Source organism: Abramis brama (genome assembly GCF_963993115.1).
Source record: "Abramis brama genome assembly, chromosome: 25".
Taxonomy (NCBI): domain Eukaryota; kingdom Metazoa; phylum Chordata; class Actinopteri; order Cypriniformes; family Leuciscidae; genus Abramis; species Abramis brama.
In genome coordinates, this window is record NC_139987.1 from 13826394 (window position 1) to 13848963 (window position 22570).

Genomic DNA, 22570 nt, shown 5'->3' on the forward strand with positions numbered 1-22570 from the left:
ATAAACATATAAAATGTCATGACACAAATTTGCCAACAACGTTTTCCATCAAAATCATGTTTCAAAAAGATTTCTGGGATGTAAGTAATAAAAGGGTGCAAAGTATTTTGAAGTATTTTGGGAATAAATTGTCACAAGTTATATTTCACGTCAAAAATCTAGGCCAAGCAAGACCAATTATTGTTGCGTTAATATTACCTTCTTAACTCGTCAAAAGCTGCTTCAACTGTCCTTTTCCATAGCTTTTCCTACAATACTAAAAAATCATTTTACTGCATGGCAACATGTGTAATATAAAGATTATCAATATCAAGATTATCATTATTTACCCTAATGTTGTTCAAAACACATATATCTTTATTTCTTCTGTGAAATTTTTGAAGATTGTCAAAGAATGAAAAGCAATTTATTAATTTTACAATTAATTTGTTGTTGTTTTTTTGGATTATCCAGCTTAAACAAATATTTCTCGTCTTCTGAAACCATATGATAGCTTTGTGTATCCAGAAAAGTGCTATATAAATGTAACAAATTATTATTATTATTATTATTGTGTAAGGAAAATATCAAAATGTAAGACATTATTAAATGAATATCTTCATTTAATAATTCATTTCATCTTCAGATTTGAATGTGTAATAACTGGTGATAAAGTTTGAATATATAGCTTTAAAAGATTAGGAAAATAGTGCACACGTTATATTAACTACTTTTCTATGGTATGTTTTGATTGCTAAAATGTTATATAGAAAGAGGAGCATTCACATTCTTCAAAATATCTCCTTTTTGTGTTTAAGATAAAAAAATAACCTCATTCAGGAAAATAAGCAAATAATGAATGATAGTGAAACATACCTTATATTGTCATGTAATACTTCAAAGCCTTTAGGATACAGATTCATATTTGAGTGGTATATCTTATAAATAATGTTATGACATATTCTTCCTAATCAAGGCGGTATAATGAATGTGATTTCAGTTTGTTAATTGCCATTTATTTTCTATGTGCTCCAGGCATGCTCCCTGTGGTCTCCACTCGTGCGCTGTCCAACTTCGAGCTGACTCTGAGCCCTGATGGCACTCGAGTGGGAAACCACAGGTGCTCCAATCTGCTGGACTTTAATGAGGTGTCCACACGACATGGCTTTCTAACCAAGGCCACCCGGAATATAGAGAGCATCGGAGAGACTTTGCCGTATCAGTACAGCCCTGTCGTCAGAGGCCAGAGCACTCTACGCTTCTATAGGAACCTGAACTTGGAGGCCTGTCTGTGGGAGTTTGTGAGTTATTATGACATGTCTGAGCTGCTCACAGACTGCGGGGGAACGATCGGAACAGATGGGCAGGTGAGACGTCGTCTCGATGATTACTGGTTCATAAATCGCAACTGTTGTCCTACAGCTAAAAAACGCACTTAAACGAATTCCTAGGTTTGAGAAGACAATAGATATCTGGTTCCTCATTTATCTCTTCACTTTTGTAGATGTGTTTACACCACTATAGTTGTAGATAGATCTACAGGCCCTTAGGGTAAGTTCACACTGTAAAAGTAACTCAATTTAGATTTTTGTTGTTGTTGTTGTTGTCAAAATTACATGAATCTGACATTTTGGATTCTGATCTGGAACGCTTTCATACACTCAAAACATTCAAAAGTTTAGAGTCAGTAAAATTGTTGTCGTCTTTTTTTCCAAGGATGCAATAAAGTGACTGTGAATACATCTCCATATCAAATAAATGCTGTTCTTTTGAGCTTTCTATTCATTGAAGTATTATAATATAATATTAATTATCACAGTTTCCACACAAATATTAAGCAGCACAACTGTTTCCAACATTGAGAATAAGAAATGTTTCTCGAACAGCATATTAAAATGATTTCTGAAGGATCATGTGACACTGAAGACTGGAGTAATGATGCTGAAAATTCAGCTTTGCAATCACAGGAATAAATTATATTTTAAAATATATATTTAAATGGAAAACCTTTATTTTAAATTTTAATAATATTTCACATTATTACTACTGTATTTTTGATCCAATAAATTCAGCCTTGGTGACCATAAGGGACTTCTTTCAGAAACATTACCGACCCCAAACTTTTGAACGTTTGTGTATGTGGAAATAAATCTAATACATATTGTAACATAATCTGATACAGTAAGGCTGGAATTCATGTAATTTTTATGTGAATTTTATCTGTATTCTCATTTTTTTGTTCAGTCAAATTCAACAGTCGTGTGTGTATGTGTATTTGTGTACATAAATGGTGACATTTGCTTTAAAGAATTAAGAGACATGAAGAGAATGTGGTGTAAATTTAGCCCATCATTTCCTTTACTGGGTTCATTGTGTGTTATGGTACCAGTCTTCTGCTATGCTATAGAGTGTAATAGCTAGAGCATGTTTAAACAGAACATCCTAGTTACATCAAATTAATTAACACCTCTCCACGAACACACGTCTCCATAGGTAGGGTTCTGCTTTTGGACTTTACTTTTGTTTTCATCTATTATTATGCACAGCATAAACCGGCAGCCATAGCACTCAGGATTTATTTCTGCCACTCTCCTTGTTGTTCTTAACAGAAGAGGAGACTGATTTTGCTGTAACCCCGCAGAGCTTTTGTATTCATTCATTTCATTTCTGAATGTAAGGTCTCGCTTCAATGGCTCCCCTTCGTAATCTAGGGTCTAAATGTCTGAATGATCTATGTTATTACAAACATAAGCCTTAAAATCTGCAATAGCTCCATAAAACAAGATGTGAATTCAAAACCCTTCATCTAAAGGACGTACTCGGATTCTGCTGAGGATATTGAACACGGAGCTGGTTGAATATGAAAAGCCTTTCTCTTCTTTCCCTCAGGATGGGGTTTTGACAATGTTCATGGGGATTTTTCTCGTCTTGATTAAACCCAGTCCAGCAGGTGTTCAGACTGGCCTCATTACCGAGGAGCACATTTTTATAGCATGGTATTTTGATTATAATTGACTATGTAAATTAGCAAATGTTTCATTCAATCAAAACAGATTATGCTTTGAGACAGCTAATCTTTTCCTCAGACAAAATGCTTCCTGGCGTATTGATGAACTTTGCTTTGTCTAAACGCCAGCACTGATTAATAGCAACCTCTTATTTTTCATATATTTTACATTTTTGAAGCAGCTTTCTTCGCAGTCTGTCAGTAATGCTCTGTTTAGTTCCTGTCTTTATGTAGCCCCTCCTTCCGAAAAGCGCAGTGTGCTCTGATTGGTCAGTTGGCCCAGTGTGTTGTGAGGACTATTGTGACGTGAACGTTTTTGGACTCGACTACAATTTCAGGGAGTTCAGAAATACAGTGCTTACTTTGGAGTGAGCTTTGTATCTTTTTCATGCTGAAACGGCAACACTGCACATAACGAAAGTTGAAAATGTAAAAAAAAAAAAAAGCATAATAAGTCTTCTTTGCAGAGTATTTTTGCATTTTGCATTGTTTGTAGATATTCATCTTCAGTATTATTTGAATGTGTTTTTAAAAGGTGCTGAACCTGGTGCAGTCGTACGTGACCCTGCGAGTTCCTCTCCACGTCTCATACGTGTTTCATTCCCCTGTGGGCGCAGGAGGCTGGCAACACTTCGACCTGCATTCTGAGCTGCGGCTCACCTTCGTGTACGACACTGCCATCTTGTGGAAGGATGGTGTCGGCAGCCCTCCGCAGGCAGAACTGCAAGGCAAGTCAGGAATTTGAGCTCCAAATTTATTTATCATCTGTATAAAAAGAATTTTCCACCAAAAAAAGGAGATATTCATGGGGTATCCAATCTTTTAGATGCCATGGGCCCACAAATATTATCATCTTTGTGCGCGGCACCCCCATTAAAATTGTATAAAACCTCAATATATACTGTGAAAAATTTACATTATAAATATGTGTAAAATATTTTCACTTATTTTTTTCTACTCACTATAATAGTGTCCTGTTAGATGTATTATTTATCTACACGTTTACATACTTTTCCATGGACCCCTTAGCACTCTCTTGCGGCCCTCTGAGGGTCCCCGGACCCCAGTTTGAAAACCTCTGCTCTAAGAAGAGCAAAATGTTATATAAATGATACAGTACATTGTTATATGTTATAAAAAAATCATTCTAGTTTTAAATGATATATTATAATAGTTTTATAATAGTCTCTTAAATGACCTTTTCCCCATTTATGTCTGGTGTTAATGCCACAATTTCTCATTTTCCACCTTTTTTACAAACATAAAATCATATTTTGAATACATTTTTGTTATTTGTGTACACTACAGTACAGTCAGTTTTATGTTATGTTTGGCTGTCATGGAAAGCACAATAACTGATGTCACACGTGGACATGTAGTGAAGGGTGTGGAAATCGGAACTTTAAGTGAAAAGTCATACAATATTTATAAGATATTCATATTGGACCATGATTACTCTGCAGGAGCTTTATATCCAACCAGCATGAGGATTAATGAGCAGGGGAGGCTTGTGGTGAACTTCCGCACAGAAGCTCGCTTCAGAGGGTTGTTTGTAGCGGTACACACTGGTAAATCCTTCTCTACACGTCTTCTAAAAATGAAATCTTATTAATGTTATTAATTATGTTCCTATTTATAAATACTTATTATAATAAAGAGCTTTTCTTTCCAGCAGCAAATTTGAGGGGTCTGAAGACTGCAGGTAGAATCAAAAGATCATGTACGTAGCATATGGAACTAATTCCAAAATGTTTTCTTTGGTTGAATTGATTAAATTAACTTGCTATCTCTCACCTGATTACCCAGCATCCTCTGTGAAGTCCATAGTGTCGAGTGCGGACCACCCAGGCTTGACCTTTAACCTCACTCTGGTTAGGACTGAGCCAACCTACAGCCAGCCCATCCAGCAGTGGATGTTCATATCAGACTTTGCTGTGAGTTGATCACTCTTTCCCCAGTTTTTGACTTTAACCCTATAAAGGCATATATATATATATATATATATATATATATATATATATATATATATATTGCATGCATTATATGTTTTACCTCCATAATAAAAACTACAGGGCTTTGATCATAAAACTAAGCATTTAAATATTGTCTTACATATTACATAAAACATATTATTGGGAGATATAGAATGACAACTGATATTTATATGCATTTTATGCAAGTAGTGTGCTCTACTGTTATAAAGACCTCATTGACTTACAAGCTATCAGGATTTCATTTGACTTTTTTTGCCATATAAATATCAGCAACTCCACCAAATTGTATATTTTGAATAAAAATGGGGTGTTTTTTCCTGGGAGCATGAGCTCCATATTCTCCAATATCATACAAAGCCGTAAAAGCCGTATTTATCAAATATGGTACTCAACAAAAAACATGAATGCATTTTTTTTTGGAATATTTGGTTCAACAAACCATTAAACGCAAGTAAACAACTTTACCTAATCTTGTAAAGCCTGACATATAGAATAATAGTCGAATAATTATTTAATTTAAAAGTTAATTTGATTTTTCTGACTATTTCATATGTCAGGCTTTACAAGATTATGTAAAGTTTTGTTTATTTTGTATGATAAACAATTATGGTTTTATTGGGTCGCCGCTTGATGTCCAGTGTAGAATGTGGGTCCTGAAGATTTGTGAAAAATGAATGTAAAACAACTAATGCAATGTTAAACATGTATGATACCTGTGTGCCTTTGACCCGCAGGTTCGTGATTATTCGGGCACGTACACAGTGACGTTGATCCCCTGTACAACAGCGCTGAATGTGGAGTACACCGTTCCTCCGGTCTGCAACCCTAGAGAGCCCGTCACTTTTGATCTTGACATCCGCTTCCAGCAGGTAAACTAAAAAAATTCTTCCGTCTTTAAAATAAATTCTCAAATTCATGTTAATTTTTTTATTTCAAATGCTCACTCAACTTATGTTTATAAGACATATATAATGTATTAAACGAGGAAAAATATGTATATATATAAATTAGTTGCTTGTATATTTAAAAACCTGTATTTTGTAATACATTGTATCAGTTAAACCTGAAGCTCTTCTAAACCTGAAGCTCTTCATTCATGTCTTTACTTGTTTAGGTGAGTGACCCTGTCGCTGTGGAGTTTAGTCTAAACACACAGATGTTCCTGTTGTCTAAGAAGGCGTTGTGGCTGTCAGATGGATCTATGGGTTTCGGTCAGGAGAGTGATGCGGCTTTCTCTGCGGGTATGTCTACTGGAACACCAACTGTATAACTTAATCAAACCAAGAGGCTATTTCTTTAAGTATATGTAGATATGTAGTTGCTTACTTGAATGTTAGTAACTACCATAGGAACCACCTAGCAATGCACTGAAAACGACATGGACCACCACATAGCAACGTCCCCTAGCATTGTGTGGCATGACAGCGGGTTTCAGACGGACAAATATCAATTATGTTTCCATCAGAACGTGTAAAAATCTAGGTTGTTTAAGTTAATGTTCTGGGTTATACTGACACTGAGCTTGTTCTCCTCAAGGCGACACAATCTATGGACGAGTGATGGTGGACCCTGTGCAGAACCTAGGGGACTCTTTCTACTGTAACATCGAAAAGGTGTATCTGTGCACCGGAGCTGACGGATATGTTCCTAAATACAACCCCACCAAATCTGAGTTTGGATGCCTTGCAGACTCTCCCTCCCTGCTCTACCGATTCAAAATTATTGTGAGTATGCTAGCAGTATTGTTATCGTCAACTAAAACTAAAAAGAATTTTCATAAATAAATTAAATTAAATTAAAATAAATAAATAAATTAAATAATTAAAGAAATTATTATGAAAAATGTATGAAAAACTTTTTAGTTTGAGTTAATTGTCAAAGCAAAATTTCTAATTTTAAAGCTTTTTAAGTTTAAAAGTACTAAAACAAAAACTGAAATAAATATAAATTAAAGCTAAATAATAATATTAAAAAATGATTAAAAAAATGGCAAAAGCACATAACAGAATTATTAAAACTTAAACTAAAATTAAAATGAAAACTGAAAATAGCAAAAATTCTAAATATGAATAAATACTATAATAGTTTATAAATAATACTAATATAACTATATACAGGGTTCGTACAAGGTGCTTAAAGTACTTGAAGTACTTAAATTTGACTTTTTGACATTTAAGTCCTGGAAAACCCTTGAAAACAGCCATATTTATGAAGAGGTACTTAAAAAGTGCTTTACTTAAAAATACAATAAATTTAAAAAAAAAACAATATTTTCACGCAAAATGAACACTGCAGCCTGTCTGATAATACGAAGTACACCAACATTATAATATAAAATATTATTTGTTCGACAATAATAGCCATTATAAACTTTGTATTTAATATATACTATTAAATACATTGTAAGTTGTATTTTGGATACCTTATATCTGTAATTTGAGTTTTAATAATCCTTAAAAAAATACTAAAGATATTGTTTGGTAAGTGAGATCTCTGATTGTAGTCCTTGAAAACCAAAAAAGTAGTGCTTGAAAAGTCCTTGAAAGTCCTGGAATTTCTTTTTACAGCATCTGTACAAACCCTGTATATATTAGTCTTCAAAATAAAATACATGCAAATAATATTTTTGTTTATATTTTAAATGATAACAAATTAATTGTTATTTTAATACATTTTATATTGCATAATATAATTGAAATACATTAATTTATATATTTTTTAAAGTGGTCTGTTGAGAAATTTTTCAAAAATGTGTACAGTTTGTCTAAAAAAAGTCCCATGACTTCACCTTGCCTCTAGGACAAAGCCCAGCCCGAGACTCAGGCCAAGAGTTTTGGGGACATGGGTTTCAAAGCCCTGCTGGCTGTAGATGACCCCTCTGCCCTCTCTCTGGTGAAGCAGCCAGGATCTGACGGATTCAGACTGGATTCTACTCCCCTTTTCCAGGTCTAATCCTTTTAAACCTTCATTAGTTATGGTGTGATTACACACAGTGGAGTACTGCACATCTGTGACATCACATGCTGGATTCCTGTCATTTAATAGGTCAATCAGCATGACTTGATGAACTCCTCTATTGTCCTTCTGTTCTGTAGGTGGCAGTAGGGAGAGAGTGGTTCATTCACACCATCTACACTGTGCGTTCCAAAGACAACGCCAAGCGTGGCATTGGCAAGCGAAGTGTGGAGTACCACTCAATAACATCAGGTGATCTCGTACGAGCCGAGGCCAGAGGACGCTCCAGACGGTCCAACAGAGACGTCCCGATACTAGCGGAGGAGATCGGACCCGACAACAACCGAGGAACGAATATCATGCGCGTCGCTCTGGACCGCAGGCAAAGGCGTTCTGCGCCAGGGGAGGAGCTGTTCGCGGATGGACCGTCTCCACGGGAGCTCAGTGGGCGAGATGCCAAAGAGGACGCGGTAACGGTGGCGGGAGTCCTCGTGGGACTGCTTCTCACCATCCTCGTGGGTGTAGTGTTGGCAATGATGGTTCGCTCAAGGCGGACACCTGCAAAAAAGGCCCCTAGTGTCTCGTCCAGCCTGCAGCCTGTTATAGTTCGATATAGCCTTGATAATGGAGACAGCTCGGAGGTCTGAAGGACTAATGGACTACTTGGAGACTGTGCGCTTCTCCTTAGTCATTCATCGGATCAGTTTGTTTTGTTTTCTTTGTTTTAAACAAGTGCCTCTCACAGGTTTTATCTTACAGAGATCTCACAAACCAGTTCATCACCAGCCAAAAGAAATCGCCATCCACTCCTCATGCCATGGCCAAGTGACACTGATTCTGAATTTTGCTCATCCAGAAATTAATTGTTGAGGTGTGCCAAGTGACGTGTGGTCAAAAATAATGGACATTAAAATCAATTCAAATAAATCAATTAAAAATCAAATAAAATTAATAAAATTATCCTTTGATAAATTAAAAAAGAAAGAAAGAAAGAAAGAATCTTTATTACTCTGAGGTAATTTATTTTTATCCAACCTTTAATTCGTTACTAATACAATCTTTTGTGTATTTCTATAGCACAGTGATTATTCAAAGTGTATGAACGTTCATCAAAAAAGTACATTTTAATGAAACTCCCTCTGAGAACCACTCACTTTACTATACCACTGTATTGATAATGTATTTCTGAAAGGAAAAATACATGTTCTGAGAATCATTGTCCATGAATGAAATGGTGAAACGGTGCACTCAAATGAACTGATCACAACACTGACACTGATATTGTGTATTTCACCTTTATCTCAAGTATTACATATTTACTTGTATTACAGCATCGGCTACTGTATTTTGGGATATGTGATGTCTTTGGAGAATATGACTTATTTTCTCTCCTGCTCAGTGTGTTTTACATATATGCTGGTTTTTAACAGCAAGTGCCAAGCTCTCAATGGAGAAATGCTGAATATGCATTTCATATCAAACTGTCAAATAGTTGTTGTCAGAAAGTTTACATTCAGTCTGTCAGATGTTGTCAAATTTCATCTTGTTGCTGCTGTTTTTATTAATATTTGTTTGTTATATAATTTAAGCGTTAGTATTCATGAGAGCCGCATGCATTAAAAATTGCCGTCTCACCTCATTGAGTGTTAAAGGGAAAACTGTGACACCGGAAATCCCTCAGATTTCCACATTTGTGTTTCACTGTGTTTTGCAGTTGTTTTTTTCCAGACCAGGTCCACTTTTGTATCAACTATCACAAGCGTTCGTGTATGCATTTAAAAAACATATCCACAGGTTTATTAGTCTAGAACTGATCTATGAAAAACCAGCATCATATTGTCAAATTCATTTCACCTCCTGACAAATATATTCCTCATCAGGCTGATAATATTTTAAAAATAAATGTGCTATGCAATAAAATCGGTGGATTGTTTCCATTTTCACAGAGGATTGTGAGGCTGATTAACGGACATGAGCATGACATTTTGGGCACAATGAAATATTCTTTATGTTTGAAATGGTATTTATGGTGAGATATTGTGTTTTTGTACATGGTTCACAGCTAAATATTTCCAATGCTAAAAGCATTTTTATGTACTGAGCCTTGAAGCACAAAATAAAGTCTTAAAACTTGAAAACTTTGAAAGTCTTATTACTGTGCCGACAATGTTCTGTTCAGTTGTACTTAAAGGGTTAGTTCACCCAAAAATGATAATTCTGTCATCATTTACTCACCCTCATGTTGTTCCAAACCTGTATGAGTTTCTGCGTTTTGCTGAACACAAAACTAGATATTTTAAAGAATGCTGGTAGCCAGACAGTTGACGGTAGCCATTGACTTTCACTGTAAAAAGTGAACAGTTGGATCAACTTAAAAAAAATTACTTCAATTGGTAACACCTAAAGAAATTAAGTTTTCTCAACTTAAATTATCACATTTTATCGTGAAAAACGTGATAATTTAAGTTGAGAAAACTTAATTTCTTTAGGTGTTACCAATTGAAGTAATTTTTTTAAGTTGATCCAACTGTTCACTTTTTACAGTGTTCATGTACTTTTTTCCTACAGTGGAAGTCAATGGGGACCGTGAAACTGTTTGATTACCAACATTCTTCAAAATATCTTCTTTTGTGTTCAACAGAAGAAAGAAATTCATACAGGTTTTGGAACAACATAAGGGTGTGTAAATGTCAGTGATGGCAGAATTTTCATTTTTGGATGAACTAATAACCCTCTCTAATTCATAGTTATTGAGGAATTTAATGGAATTGTTTTGGTGCAGAACTTGCTTAAACAAAATGAAATGTCCGGATGTAAGTGTAAATTGGCTCATGGCAGTACCAAACTCAACTGGGATACATGTCAGAACATAAGCACAACAAGCCACTTTGTTGGATAAAATCGTATTAAATGTGCTCATATGGCTTTTTAATGGTATAATTAGTTTTTTTTTTAATTGAAAACAAAATATGTATACAGATGAATGGCATAAACAGTCAATTTGCATGGATAGCTGAACACATCAGACCTATTTCTACAGCAAGTTCGACTAGGAAATCAAAAAATTGTACAGCAGCTTTTTATTTTGTAAAGGTTTATTAGAATTTTGTATGAATTTCGGAATATTAATGGCGTAATTAATTCTTTTTTTTTTATTCTTTTTTTTTTTTTTTGAACATGTAAATAACATTACAGAAAAAAAACAGGCATGAGTAACATAAACTCCAAAGATGATTAAATAAAAAGAAAAATAATAAAATAAAATAAAATAAAAAGAGACATTTACAAGACGCCAAATACAGATTAATAATATCTTACAATAGACATAGCTTTTGAATTTTTTACAATTTTAATTTCTTCATTAACAGAGTGAGTTCGTTAGAGAAAACCTTGTATAAAGGAGGAGATTTTGACAATCTACATTTATGAATGAAAAATTTGCCATTCAGGATGATAAAATTTACAAAATTGTGAATATTTTTAATCATCATTCTCAAAGTACCAATCATTTCTTTCACATTCAGTGTTATCGTTAGATTAAGTTTAACTGAAAAAGTAAAAAAAAAATCTTTCCAAAATGACTTTACACGCTGGCAATCAACAAACAGATGATTTAAAGACTCCTCACAGTTGTTACAAAAGGAACATTCTTTCCCAATATCCATAAAATTAGAAAGCCACATATTAGTTGGATATATTTTGTGTAAGATCTTCAGGTGAATTTCTCTTACTTTGTTAGAAATACAAAATTTGTAAGGGCCATGCTTTTCTCCAATTAACATCTCTTAAAATGGAATTCCATTAAAATTTCCCTCTTGGAGTAACTCTCTTTTGTTCGTTAAATACTTGTCTTATATCTTTGTTAGTACTTTAACTTTGTTAGTAGCCTACTTTTAAATTCTTTAAATTGAATTTGGACAAAAAAGAATCATAAGAGTGAATTTTTAAAGATGAATCAAATAAATCACTTAAATACATTAACCCGTGATCCAACCATTTCTCAAAAAATAATGGAGTAATTAATTAAGTGGTGACATAAAATATGCTGCACCGTAACCAACGATAACGTACTGATAACGTAACCAATCAGAATTGCCACTGGACCCCACATGAGTGAACCCGGAAGTGAGACCAGAATGGGCTCTCTCTCTCTTCCGTCTAGATTCTAGCCCTGAAAAACAGTTACACTGTTGCTTGGGGAAACATGGCCACTGCCGGAGACTCGAGGGGAGAGCTTCAGAAGGAATTAGTCTGTTCTATTTGCCTCGATTACTTCGACGACCCTGTTATTTTAAAATGCGGCCACAATTTCTGCCGCATGTGCATTTTGATGCACTGGGAGGAAAATGGAGGCGATGATGTTGGTTACCAGTGTCCGGAGTGCAGGATGGTGCGTGGTTTGTTTTGATAAACGTTGCTACATCCTGGGTTGCTTAGCTACAGCTGCTTAAATGCACATAACGGGTTTATATACATTTGCGTCTTAATCATGCAGAGTGGCTCAAACCGACAGTCTAAATAATAACTGTACTTTACTATATTGTTAATATTAGGATTGATCACTCCGACCACGCTTATTGAATCACGAGCGTTTTCTCAGTGCAGCACCAATACTTTTCTGCGTCGTACATGAAACGGTGTCCTTTTTTGCAGGTGTTCGCAAAAATGAGTTTCACCAAGAACTACCTGGTAAAGAACTTAGTGGATAAACTGAGCGACTTCGACTACCTGAAGACGTGCAGGCCCTCTGCACCCCCAAAACCCGTGAAAATGGACGGGAAATGTGAGCGACACCACGAGGAACTGAAACTGTACTGCCACACGGACAGAAAGCCCATTTGCGTGGTGTGTCGGGAATCCAGAGCGCACAGGTGAGGCTCTCTGTGGACCCCACATTCAAGCGCAGACCGCGGCTTGTCTCAGCCTAACATTACCTAGACACTGAATTGATAGCCAGAACCGATTCATAGCATCGGTTACGATGCATTGACCACTGTCTGAGGACCAATGCTCTTTGTTGTAACATTTTACATCAAAATGGTCTTAGAAAGTAAACATCATACATAATTTGATTCTTTTTCTAGACACCATGATGTTGCTCCTGTACCCGAGGTTGTTGAAGACATGAAGGTTTGTTCTAGATTCCTTTTTTCCTCAGAGTTTGTTGGTTTTGTGTAATTATTAGCCTTCCTGTCTCTTATCACTCTTTTGTGGTGTGTCTTTTTCCTCTCTTCTTGTCCTACGTCCTGTTATCTTAGTCTAAATGGCTGACTTGGCACTAGAAACCGTCGACGTTGTTTCTTGGCTAACCTTGGAGATAGAACAAGGAGTTACTATCTGTCACCATAGTGCTGGATGTACATGTGGGATTTAGCACTTTAAGTGTTTTTGTTTAACACACACAGACAGCCTTGAAGTAGCACATAGACCTTGTTTGCAGTCTTAACGTTGTTTTCAGAAGTTGAGACAGTTGTTAGAGCCAGTGTTGTTCGGAACAGGGTGTGAAATTAACACCTGTGAAATGCGGGTACTTTTTGCACAGCAGCAGGTCATTTTTGTAGTCTAGTCACTGTAGCTTATACACAGATGTTTGTGAGCCTGTGAGGAGATTTAATATTTTCTTCATGTTCACGGTCTCATGTGAATGCTCAAAATTAACCTTGACCATTTACCTATTTTTTTTTTTTTAACAACTTTCTCATTTCACTTTGAGGTGCATTGTGAATGTAGAGCACTGTATATTACTTTTTTTTTTTTTTGTTGATAAATAGCAACAAAAAAAAACTCCATATTGTTAAAATATATTATTATAAGTTATGTATGTTTAAATTTAAATGGGCAAATCTTTAAAGGGATACTCCACTTTTTTGGAAATAGGCTCATTTTACAACTCTGCCAGAGTTAAACAGTTGAGTTTTACCGTTTTCGAATCCATTCAGCCAATCTCCGGGTCTGGCGGTACCACTTTTAGCATAGCTTAGCATAGATCATTGAATCGGACAGGACCATTAGCATCTCTCTCAAAAAAATGACCAAAGAGTTTCGATATTTTTCCTATTTAAAACTTGACTCTTCTGTAGTTACATCGTGTACTAAGACCGACGGAAAATGTAAAGTTGCGATTTTCTAGGCTGATATGGCTAGGAACTATACTCTCATTCCTGCGTAATAATCAAGAAACTTTGCTGCCGTACCATGAGTCCAGCAGGCGTAATGATATGATGCAGTGCCTGAAAATAGGTCTAATAGGTTAGACAAACTTAGTCCCGGTCACGTTGGAAGTTACCGAGCTGGGGACTATTTTCAGGCGCTGCGTCATATCATTACGCCTGCTGGACTCATGGTACGGCAGCAAAGTTTCTTGATTATTACGCAGGAATGAGAGTATAGTTCCTAGACATATCAGCCTAGAAAAATAACGAAACTCTTTGGTCATTTTTTTGAGAGAGATACTAATGGTCCTGTCCGATTCAATGATCTATGCTAAGGTATGCTAAAAGTGGTACCGCCAGACCCGGAGATCGGCTGAATGGATTCGAAAACGGTAAAACTCAACTGTTTAACTCTGGGGGAGTTGTAAAATGAGCCCATTTCCAAAAAAAGTGGAGTATCCCTTTAAGAGTCTATGACTAGGCTAGATCAATATTGCAGTGACTATTATGTTTCTAGCATGTTATATGTTTGGCAACAGTTCTTCTAACCCTAATTTTAATTTCTTAAACAACCTTAAATAATTTCTTAAAAAATGTAGGAAGACACATCATGGCCATATTCCAGGATGACAAACCCAAGATTCATCAGGCTCAAATTATGAAAGAATGTTTGGAAGGGAGCATGTAGAATAATTTTTACACCTCTGAGTTCACACCTTAAATGACTTGAATGTTGTTGGGATGTGCTGGAGTAGACTTTACAGAGTGCTTGACTCTGTAAATTGTCAATACAAGATCTTGACCAAACATTGATGCACCTCTTGATGGAAATAACATCACATCAATTTTTGGTCAAATTTCTGGTCTTCTCCAGGGCATCCTAAAGACTTATAATGAATTTAAGGTCATAGGTGCCAATTCATGTGTGAAAATGATTCTTTCACAATTTGAGCCTGATGAATCTTCACATTGTCATCCTCGAATATGACCATGATGTGTCTTCCTACATAGATGTTTAAGAAATGAAAAGCTACACACTTCATCAGTTCAGGTTAGAAGAACTGTTGCCAAACATAACATGCTAGAAACATAATAATCACTACAATAGTGATCCAATCATATTATATTTAGTAATAGACCGGAAAGGATCATAAAATCATTCAATATGATAACTGGGCTATCAGATCATCATATGGTGCTTATATCAAGAAAACTCACTTGCAGGCGGGTTATGAACGCTGGCAATAAGGAATTTTTTGGCATCCCGAAAAACAAACAAGATGACTTCAAGGCAGCCATAAAAAATATAAAATGGGATGAGCTACTTCCTGTAAATGATTTAGAAATGACCAGTCAAATCTTTACAGAAAAATTGCAATCTACAATTCATGAATTTTCAATTAGAATTAAATGTAAAAACAAGAAACAGAGTCTTCCTTGGATGACCGAGAAAGTTCTAAAATTAATGAAGGAGCGGGACAACGCTTTAAAAATAGCCACAAAATCAAAGATGTCCCTTGATAGGTATAACTTCGTTAGGCTAAGAAACATAGTAACTAGAGAATTGAGAAAAGCTAAGGCGGACTTTTTCATTATAATTGCTGAAAATTCAAATGGTAACTCAAAAGCCATATGGAGTCAGATTCAAAAATTAACCGGTCAAAACATTAGTATAACTAAGCCAATTGTACTAAAAGCAAATGACACAATCTTGGAGAGCCCGACTGATGTGGCACAGGCCCTCAATCAATACTTTGTTGAGTCAGTAGATACTATTGCCCAATGTTTTGCAGTACAACAAAATAATGTACATATAACTAATAATAGAGAGTCAGCATTAACACTAAAATCAGTATCAGAGGATGAGGTTGTAAAAGTAGTCACATCTCTCAAATCCTCAAGGGCAAAGGATGTCTATGGTATGGATACAGTTATGCTGAAAGAGATTAATTCTTCAATTGTTACTCCACTAACACACATAATCAATATTTCACTGGCTCAAGGAAGGTTTCCTGATTCATGGAAGCCTGCTGTTGTGGCCCCTATATTTAAAGGCGGTGATCCTCTACTAACTTCCAACTACAGGCCCATCAGTGTTGTACCTATAGTATCGAAAGTATTTGAAAAACTGATTAACAAACAAATCATTGATTATTTCAATAATAGCTCCTTTCCATTGCACCCAATGCAATTTGGTTTTAGGGCTAATTACTCGACAGAAACAGCTACATGTTACTTCATAGAAAAAGTTAAGGCATCACTGGATACAGGCGGGGTAGTAGGGGCTGTGTTCCTTGACTTAAAAAAAGCATTTGACACGGTTAATCATAACATCCTATTGTATAAATTACTGAATTTCAATTTTTCTTCAGAGTTGGTCAATCTTATCAAATCTTATCTCTCACTCCGCTCTCAACATGTTAAAATTGGTAACTATAAATCTAACCCCCTATGTCTTTCAACCGGGGTGCCGCAGGGCTCCATACTTGGTCCAACCCTTTTTAGCATATATATTAATGATTTACCCTTTGTATGTGAAAATTGTGATATTTTAATGTATGCTGATGATACAGTTATTTTTACTCATGGTAAGACTGCTGCAGAGGTTGCAATCAAGCTAACAGATGAATTAGTGAAGGTTACATCCTGGCTTAATCACTGTTGTTTACAACTGAATGTTTCAAAAACAGTTTGTATGTTTTTATCCAAAAGCTCCCGCATAGACGCAGAACAAGACATTACCATTTCAGGACACAGACTAAAAGTTGTCTCAGAATACAAGTATTTAGGACTACATTTAGACTCACATCTTGCCTTCAAAACCCATATAAAGAGGGTCTGTAATAAAGTAAAGTTTAGTTTGGCTAATTTTAGGTATATCAGAAACCTCTTATCAACTGAGGCAGCTAAGGTATATATCCACTCATTGGTTCTCTCCCACATCACTTACTGTTTGATAAGTTGGTCCAACGCACACTCTACAGCCTTAAAACCACTGAAATCATTATACAAACAAGCACTTAAAATTCTAGACAAAAAGCCAATTCATTACCATCATTGTCATATTTTAAAGAAGTATAAACTGCTTAGTTGGGAAAACCTCATAAAATACAGAAATGTCTGTTTAGTTTATAAGATCATGCACAGGTCAGCTCCTCCGCCTTTATTTGGCCTTATCAATTTTAAATCGAATGTAAACCGAGTTACAAGAGGTGCAGCTAGGAGGGACTGCACAATACCATTCAAAAAAACTGCATTTAGTCAGGCCGTCTTTTCTTTTACAGCATCACATCAATGGAACTCCGTACCACCATTAATTAGAGAGTCTCCATCATATTACTCATTTAAGATTAATGTTAAGAAATGGCTTATTGAAAATCAACACTGTCAACATTGACGCTGGTCCCATCCACTAACAATAACAGTATCTATTATCATCTATTATTATTTATTTTTAGATCTTATTTGTTTATCTTGTTTACTTGATTGGTTGTGATTTTACACAGTCTAATTTTCTTTTATCTTTTGTTTATTGTATAATGAATTTTATTGTATTACAACAGTTTTATTTTAGGATGCCTAATAACATCTGGCAAGGGGACTGCCGATGAAAACTAGCCTGTGGCTAACTCGGGTACTCTTACATTTGATCTGAATGTTGATTAGTGTACATTGTCCCTTTTCAAATAAACAAATAAATAAATAAATCATAGACTTTTGCCTATTTAAATCCAAACAGCGACTTTTTTTTTCTTTTGACTGGGCAGTGTATTATTAAAATATTATATTGTTAAAATGTACGTATTTTATTTGTAAACTAATTATAGTTGTATAATTCCAAATATTGCGGTTAATGTTTGTAGTTAACCTAAATTTGGTTCCAACAAGATGAATGGGAAGTTAAGTGGAACTCTATATGTTATTTTTATATTATTAGATTATATATTAGAATTTTTTATATATTTGGAAAATCAAAATGGCTGGTAAAAAAAAAAAAAAAAAAATCAAAATGGCTGATAAAATTGTAGCCTGGAAATCCAGACCCAAATCTTAAAGATTAAGGGTCTGCTATAGAGTAATGAAAATCGCCCAACTCAAGGGGCGGCACCAAGCATGCATTTGAAAATCTCACTGCACGCAATTGGATAACACTACCAGTCACTGTCGTGATTGCGCTGTCACTAGCGCTGTCGTCATGTGTTTAGCTCGCATAGTTAATGAGCATCATTACTCAATGCCAGAGGATCTCGCTGAGCAAATTCAAATTGTGCTCTCGCGAGAACTCTGGATTTCCAGGGTGCTTTCATCAGCAACTGTGGCTAAGAAGTTCATTTCTTACACTTCTCTGGAAACTTCCACAAGGAAAGTGTGACGTATTTCACACATGTGAATTATCTGTTCCTTTGGATTCTTTGTGATACTCCTTGTTCACAGCCCAAGGTTAAACATGTTCAAATATTTGATGGTAATGCAAAGCAGCAGGCGAGTGTATCTCTACACAAGAACATTCATAGATTTTGATAAAGTCTGCAATGCTAAACTCCCTCACAGTCTCGTGTCCAGTTTCATTATGGGAACTGCTGACCTCTGCGTTTTAACTATTTTGTATCTTTGCTGATACAGTAATAAGGTCCATATATGTCCACAAGATCCTTCCTAGAAATATTTCTTCCATTACTGATTGTACTTTGCATAATAATTTGTGCTGTAACACTACAAGTTTAAAGTTTTCTCTCTTATTTGATATGCAGAGTGAGCTCAAGCTAAGACTCATCAAGCTGAACTGGCAGAAATCCATGTGTACTAGAGTAAAGAGCACAGACGAGCAGGCCAGATCTGATGTCAAGGTATGAAAGCCCGATTGTTCCCACGCTGACTTTGCGTACATACAAATGACTCGAAATTGTTGGTTATATAACCTACTGAGGATTTATGATCCATGTTGAGGCCCTGATGTCGAATCTCAAACATTTGTCTCAACAGCTTAAAAAACAAGTCTTGAAGGAGAAGATCGAGGAAGATGTCGGCGCCCTGGTTCAGTTTTTGTTGGATGAGAAGGATGATCTGTTGGAAAGGTTGGAGGCCGAAGCTGTGGCCACTATCGGGCTGATCGATGCCAACCTGAAGCGCGTGGAGAGCGAGGCAGCCAAAGTGGACAAAGCCATCACTGAAATTCAAAATCACCTGAGTGACAGCGCTAACTTTGAGGTGAAGAAATTCAACAGCTGATATATTATAAACTAATATTTCTCTAATCACACATGCACATTTACGCCTAGTAAAAAAGAGTAAAAAAATAAGACAATTGTGAATTCTTATCTCTTACAATTGCAACTTTATTGAAAAGGCCCGTTCACACCAAGAATGATAATTATATTAGCTGTATAATAACTATATTAGCATCCAAAAAATATCATCCAACAGTTGTGTTGTATGCTGCCTTACAGGTTGTGAACTATTCCTTTATGAATTTCTTCTGCTGAACACAAAGGAAGATATTTTGATAAATGTTGGTAACCAAACAGTTGATGGACCCCATTGACTCCCATAGTATTTTTTTTTTTTTTTTTTTTCTACTATGGTAGTCAATGGGGTCCATCAACTGTCTGGTTACCGACATTTATCAAAATATCTTCCTTTGTGGTCAGCAGAAGAAAGAAATTCATACAGGTTTGAAACAACTTGAGGATGAGTAAATGATGACAGAATTTATTTCATTACTTTAAATGCTCAAGCTCTTTAAAGTCAGGTGGATTGTGATTGGCTGCAAAAAAAAATTGACATTCATCAGCTGGAAAAAAAAATTCTGGAAGTGATTCCTACAATATTGTTCCATTGTCATTATCATTTTAACTGTGGCGGTCTCTATTCTCATAAAATTGTCATTGTTATAACTTTATAGCTAGCTATAGTTATTATTACAAGAATCGTCCTTGGTGTAAACAGCCCTTAATTGTGACTACTTCTCATTTTGACTTTTTATAAACCAATTATGACAGTATATCTCGCCGTGTCTTTATATTGTGCAAATTGCAACTGTTTTTTGTAATTGACTATATCTTCCAGTTCTCACTGTGTGACATTATTAACATTTATCTTTTCCCCCCTCTCCAGAGTATCAGTAATTCATACTTAAGGTATGTAAATCTGTTAATTCCTTAACCTGTAGCTAAATTAATTTTAGGGTTTTATCTCTCATAATGTGTTTTTTTTTCTTTCTTTCTTTTTTCTCATAGCCCCTGCCACGTCAACCTCGGTGTCCAGGCCTCTAACTCTCCTCCAGATTTCTCCGAGTTCACAGGCCCCTTTCAGCTCATCATGTGGAAGAAGATGATGCACGTGTTACACACAAGTGAGTGCTTTTGTTGCGGCCACATTTACCATTGGCAAATGTTCATGGGCGAAATCTAGTCATTTCCCCACACGAAGGCTGCTTGGTTTGAAAATGGCTTCTGTGTGAACGGTGCTTCATGCATCCCAACACTATTGTCAATAGACAATGAACCCTTTGTTTGCCTACAACATTTTGCCACGTGAGATATGTGGTGTTAAGTTAGCATGACGAAACGGCTAACCAGATGTTCCCTGTTTTCCAGTGCCTCAGAATTTGACTCTAGATTTAGACACCGCTCACCCCTCGCTGACCATCAGCGACTTTGACACCAAGGTGGAGGAGGGCCGCGTGCGCTCCCAGGAGCCCGACATGCCGCAACGCTTCACTCGTTTTTTCGGGGTGCTCGCCACCGCCCAGTATTCGAGCGGCCAGCACTACTGGGAGGTGGATGTGCGGGACAAGGGGGTCTGGTATCTGGGCGTCACCACCGAGTACAGCAACCGCAAAGGTTTTGTAAACCTTTCGCCCTCCGCTGGCTACTGGAGCCTGTGTCTCCAAGACCGACTGTACGCCAACGAGGAAGACTCGCGCGTGCCCGTGGCGGACTACTGGAACTCTCCTCGTGTCGGCGTCTTCTTAGATTACGACCGGGGCCACGTCACTTTCTTCGACGCCGTCACTATGAAACGCATCTATAACTTTGTCACATACTTTGACGAGCCCGTCTCACCCTTCTTCAGCCCGGGGAAAAACGACCCGGGTAGCCGACTACAAATATGTCATTTCTACTGAAAACGAAGCGATGCCGTACATGCAGTTCACAAGAAATAAAAATTTTAAAAAACGATAAATGCTCCTGTTGTTGCATCGAAGTAAACATTTCAGGGCATTTTCCTTCCTGGAAGTAGGGAGGAAGTTTGTTTTTAAGCTCTGCTGTGTCTTTGGATTCAGTTGATCTGAATGAATTAGCTGCGTAGAGCTTTGATACAACATAATATGAAGGAGTGAGATGAGTTTTTCTCGCTCGTGAATTATGATGTAGCCCCACTGAAATTCAGGTAGAGAGGCATTGCAGATTTTTACGCAAATGTCGACTTTAGCTGCTCTGTGTCGTCTCGTCTTAGACCTCAGTGTTGTCTTTTGTACATCAGTGTAGAGGTGAAAATAAGGACTAAATCAGGCCAAAAATGTATTAATGCTTGGTATCAACATTTCAATTTGTAGAAATTTGTAAAATGATTTGAAAAATAAGATTTTTTTTTCCCCCATTTTATGGCATATATTTACAATTGTTTACATATTCTTTTGTTGCAGTTTTGTTTTTAAGGAATGTATTTGTTAGACAAATAACCGTGTTACATAAAGGCTCTGTGTTCGAACATATCGCAATAGCTCAGACTGCAATAGGTGCTATGCAACTTTGAGTTTGTGAGGTTTCGACAGATATGCTGCAAGGAGCGTCCTTTTGTTCATTTAATTATGTAAATGAGTTTATCCTGAAGCTTTGTGCCATTCATGTTACGTCATGTACATTTCAGATCCATTATATTAATTTTAATCTCTTATATTTGTTTAGCAGTAGTCAAATCTGTCTTGTGGGCTGATGGTGAAGAGAGATGCTGAGAATGTTTCAATTTCAGCACCTTTTTATTGAGCTCAGATGGTTTGTTCGTGTTGATATTTACTGAACTAGTTTATATACTAGAAGTCATTTGTTCAAAATGTCTTTTGAGCTGACAAAGGATCAAGAAAACACTGGAACGGGTCACTTTTGGATCTTAAGATGTTTTGTACATATGCTGTTAACATGAACATGCTCTCACAACACTCCATGATCAAAGCTAGGATCTAAGTTTCTTTTAACATTTAGTAGTTTTGGTAATCACTGTCTATTTCCTCATAAGAAATGAGTTCAACTTGAAAACATTGACTCTTTGTATGTTTAGTATATATATTTTTAATTTGGCTTTCTTTTAATTGCTGATGTAAGAGAACTTGCATCACATTTGAGCATAACTGCTGGATGGCACCATGAGTACATTTTACTTTTATGAGATTTAAAACCACTGCAGTGTTAAATGTTTTCCTCTACAGTCATCTAAAAAATAAAATATTACAACAATTTTTTCATTTTAGCATTTCATATTTC

The 22570-nt window shown here is 36.1% G+C and overlaps 2 protein-coding genes across 2 annotated transcripts in view; both read left to right on the plus strand.

Moving 5' to 3' along the window:
* The window catches only part of frem2a (FRAS1 related extracellular matrix 2a), a gene marked incomplete at its 5' end in the record, with an annotated part of 62407 nt that extends 52344 nt beyond the window's left edge, over positions 1–10063 (plus strand). The window contains 10 exons of the mRNA XM_084105308.1: positions 1015–1346; positions 3522–3714; positions 4450–4554; positions 4662–4688; positions 4793–4920; positions 5715–5849; positions 6095–6221; positions 6517–6704; positions 7780–7926; positions 8076–10063. Coding sequence (XP_083961434.1) covers positions 1015–1346; positions 3522–3714; positions 4450–4554; positions 4662–4688; positions 4793–4920; positions 5715–5849; positions 6095–6221; positions 6517–6704; positions 7780–7926; positions 8076–8582 — 1889 coding nt within the window. The 3' untranslated portion in view covers positions 8583–10063. The remainder of the gene's footprint in view (positions 1–1014; positions 1347–3521; positions 3715–4449; positions 4555–4661; positions 4689–4792; positions 4921–5714; positions 5850–6094; positions 6222–6516; positions 6705–7779; positions 7927–8075) is intronic.
* Positions 10064–12050: 1987 nt separating this feature from the next.
* On the plus strand, positions 12051–22551 carry trim47 (tripartite motif containing 47). Its single transcript, XM_084105555.1, has 8 exons — positions 12051–12325; positions 12589–12806; positions 13020–13065; positions 18839–18934; positions 19071–19295; positions 20202–20224; positions 20324–20439; positions 20684–22551. The coding sequence occupies exons 1-8, from the start codon at positions 12140–12142 to the stop codon at positions 21211–21213; spliced, it is 1440 nt and encodes a 479-aa protein (XP_083961681.1). The 5' UTR covers positions 12051–12139; the 3' UTR covers positions 21214–22551.
* The last annotated feature ends 19 nt before the right edge of the window (positions 22552–22570 follow it).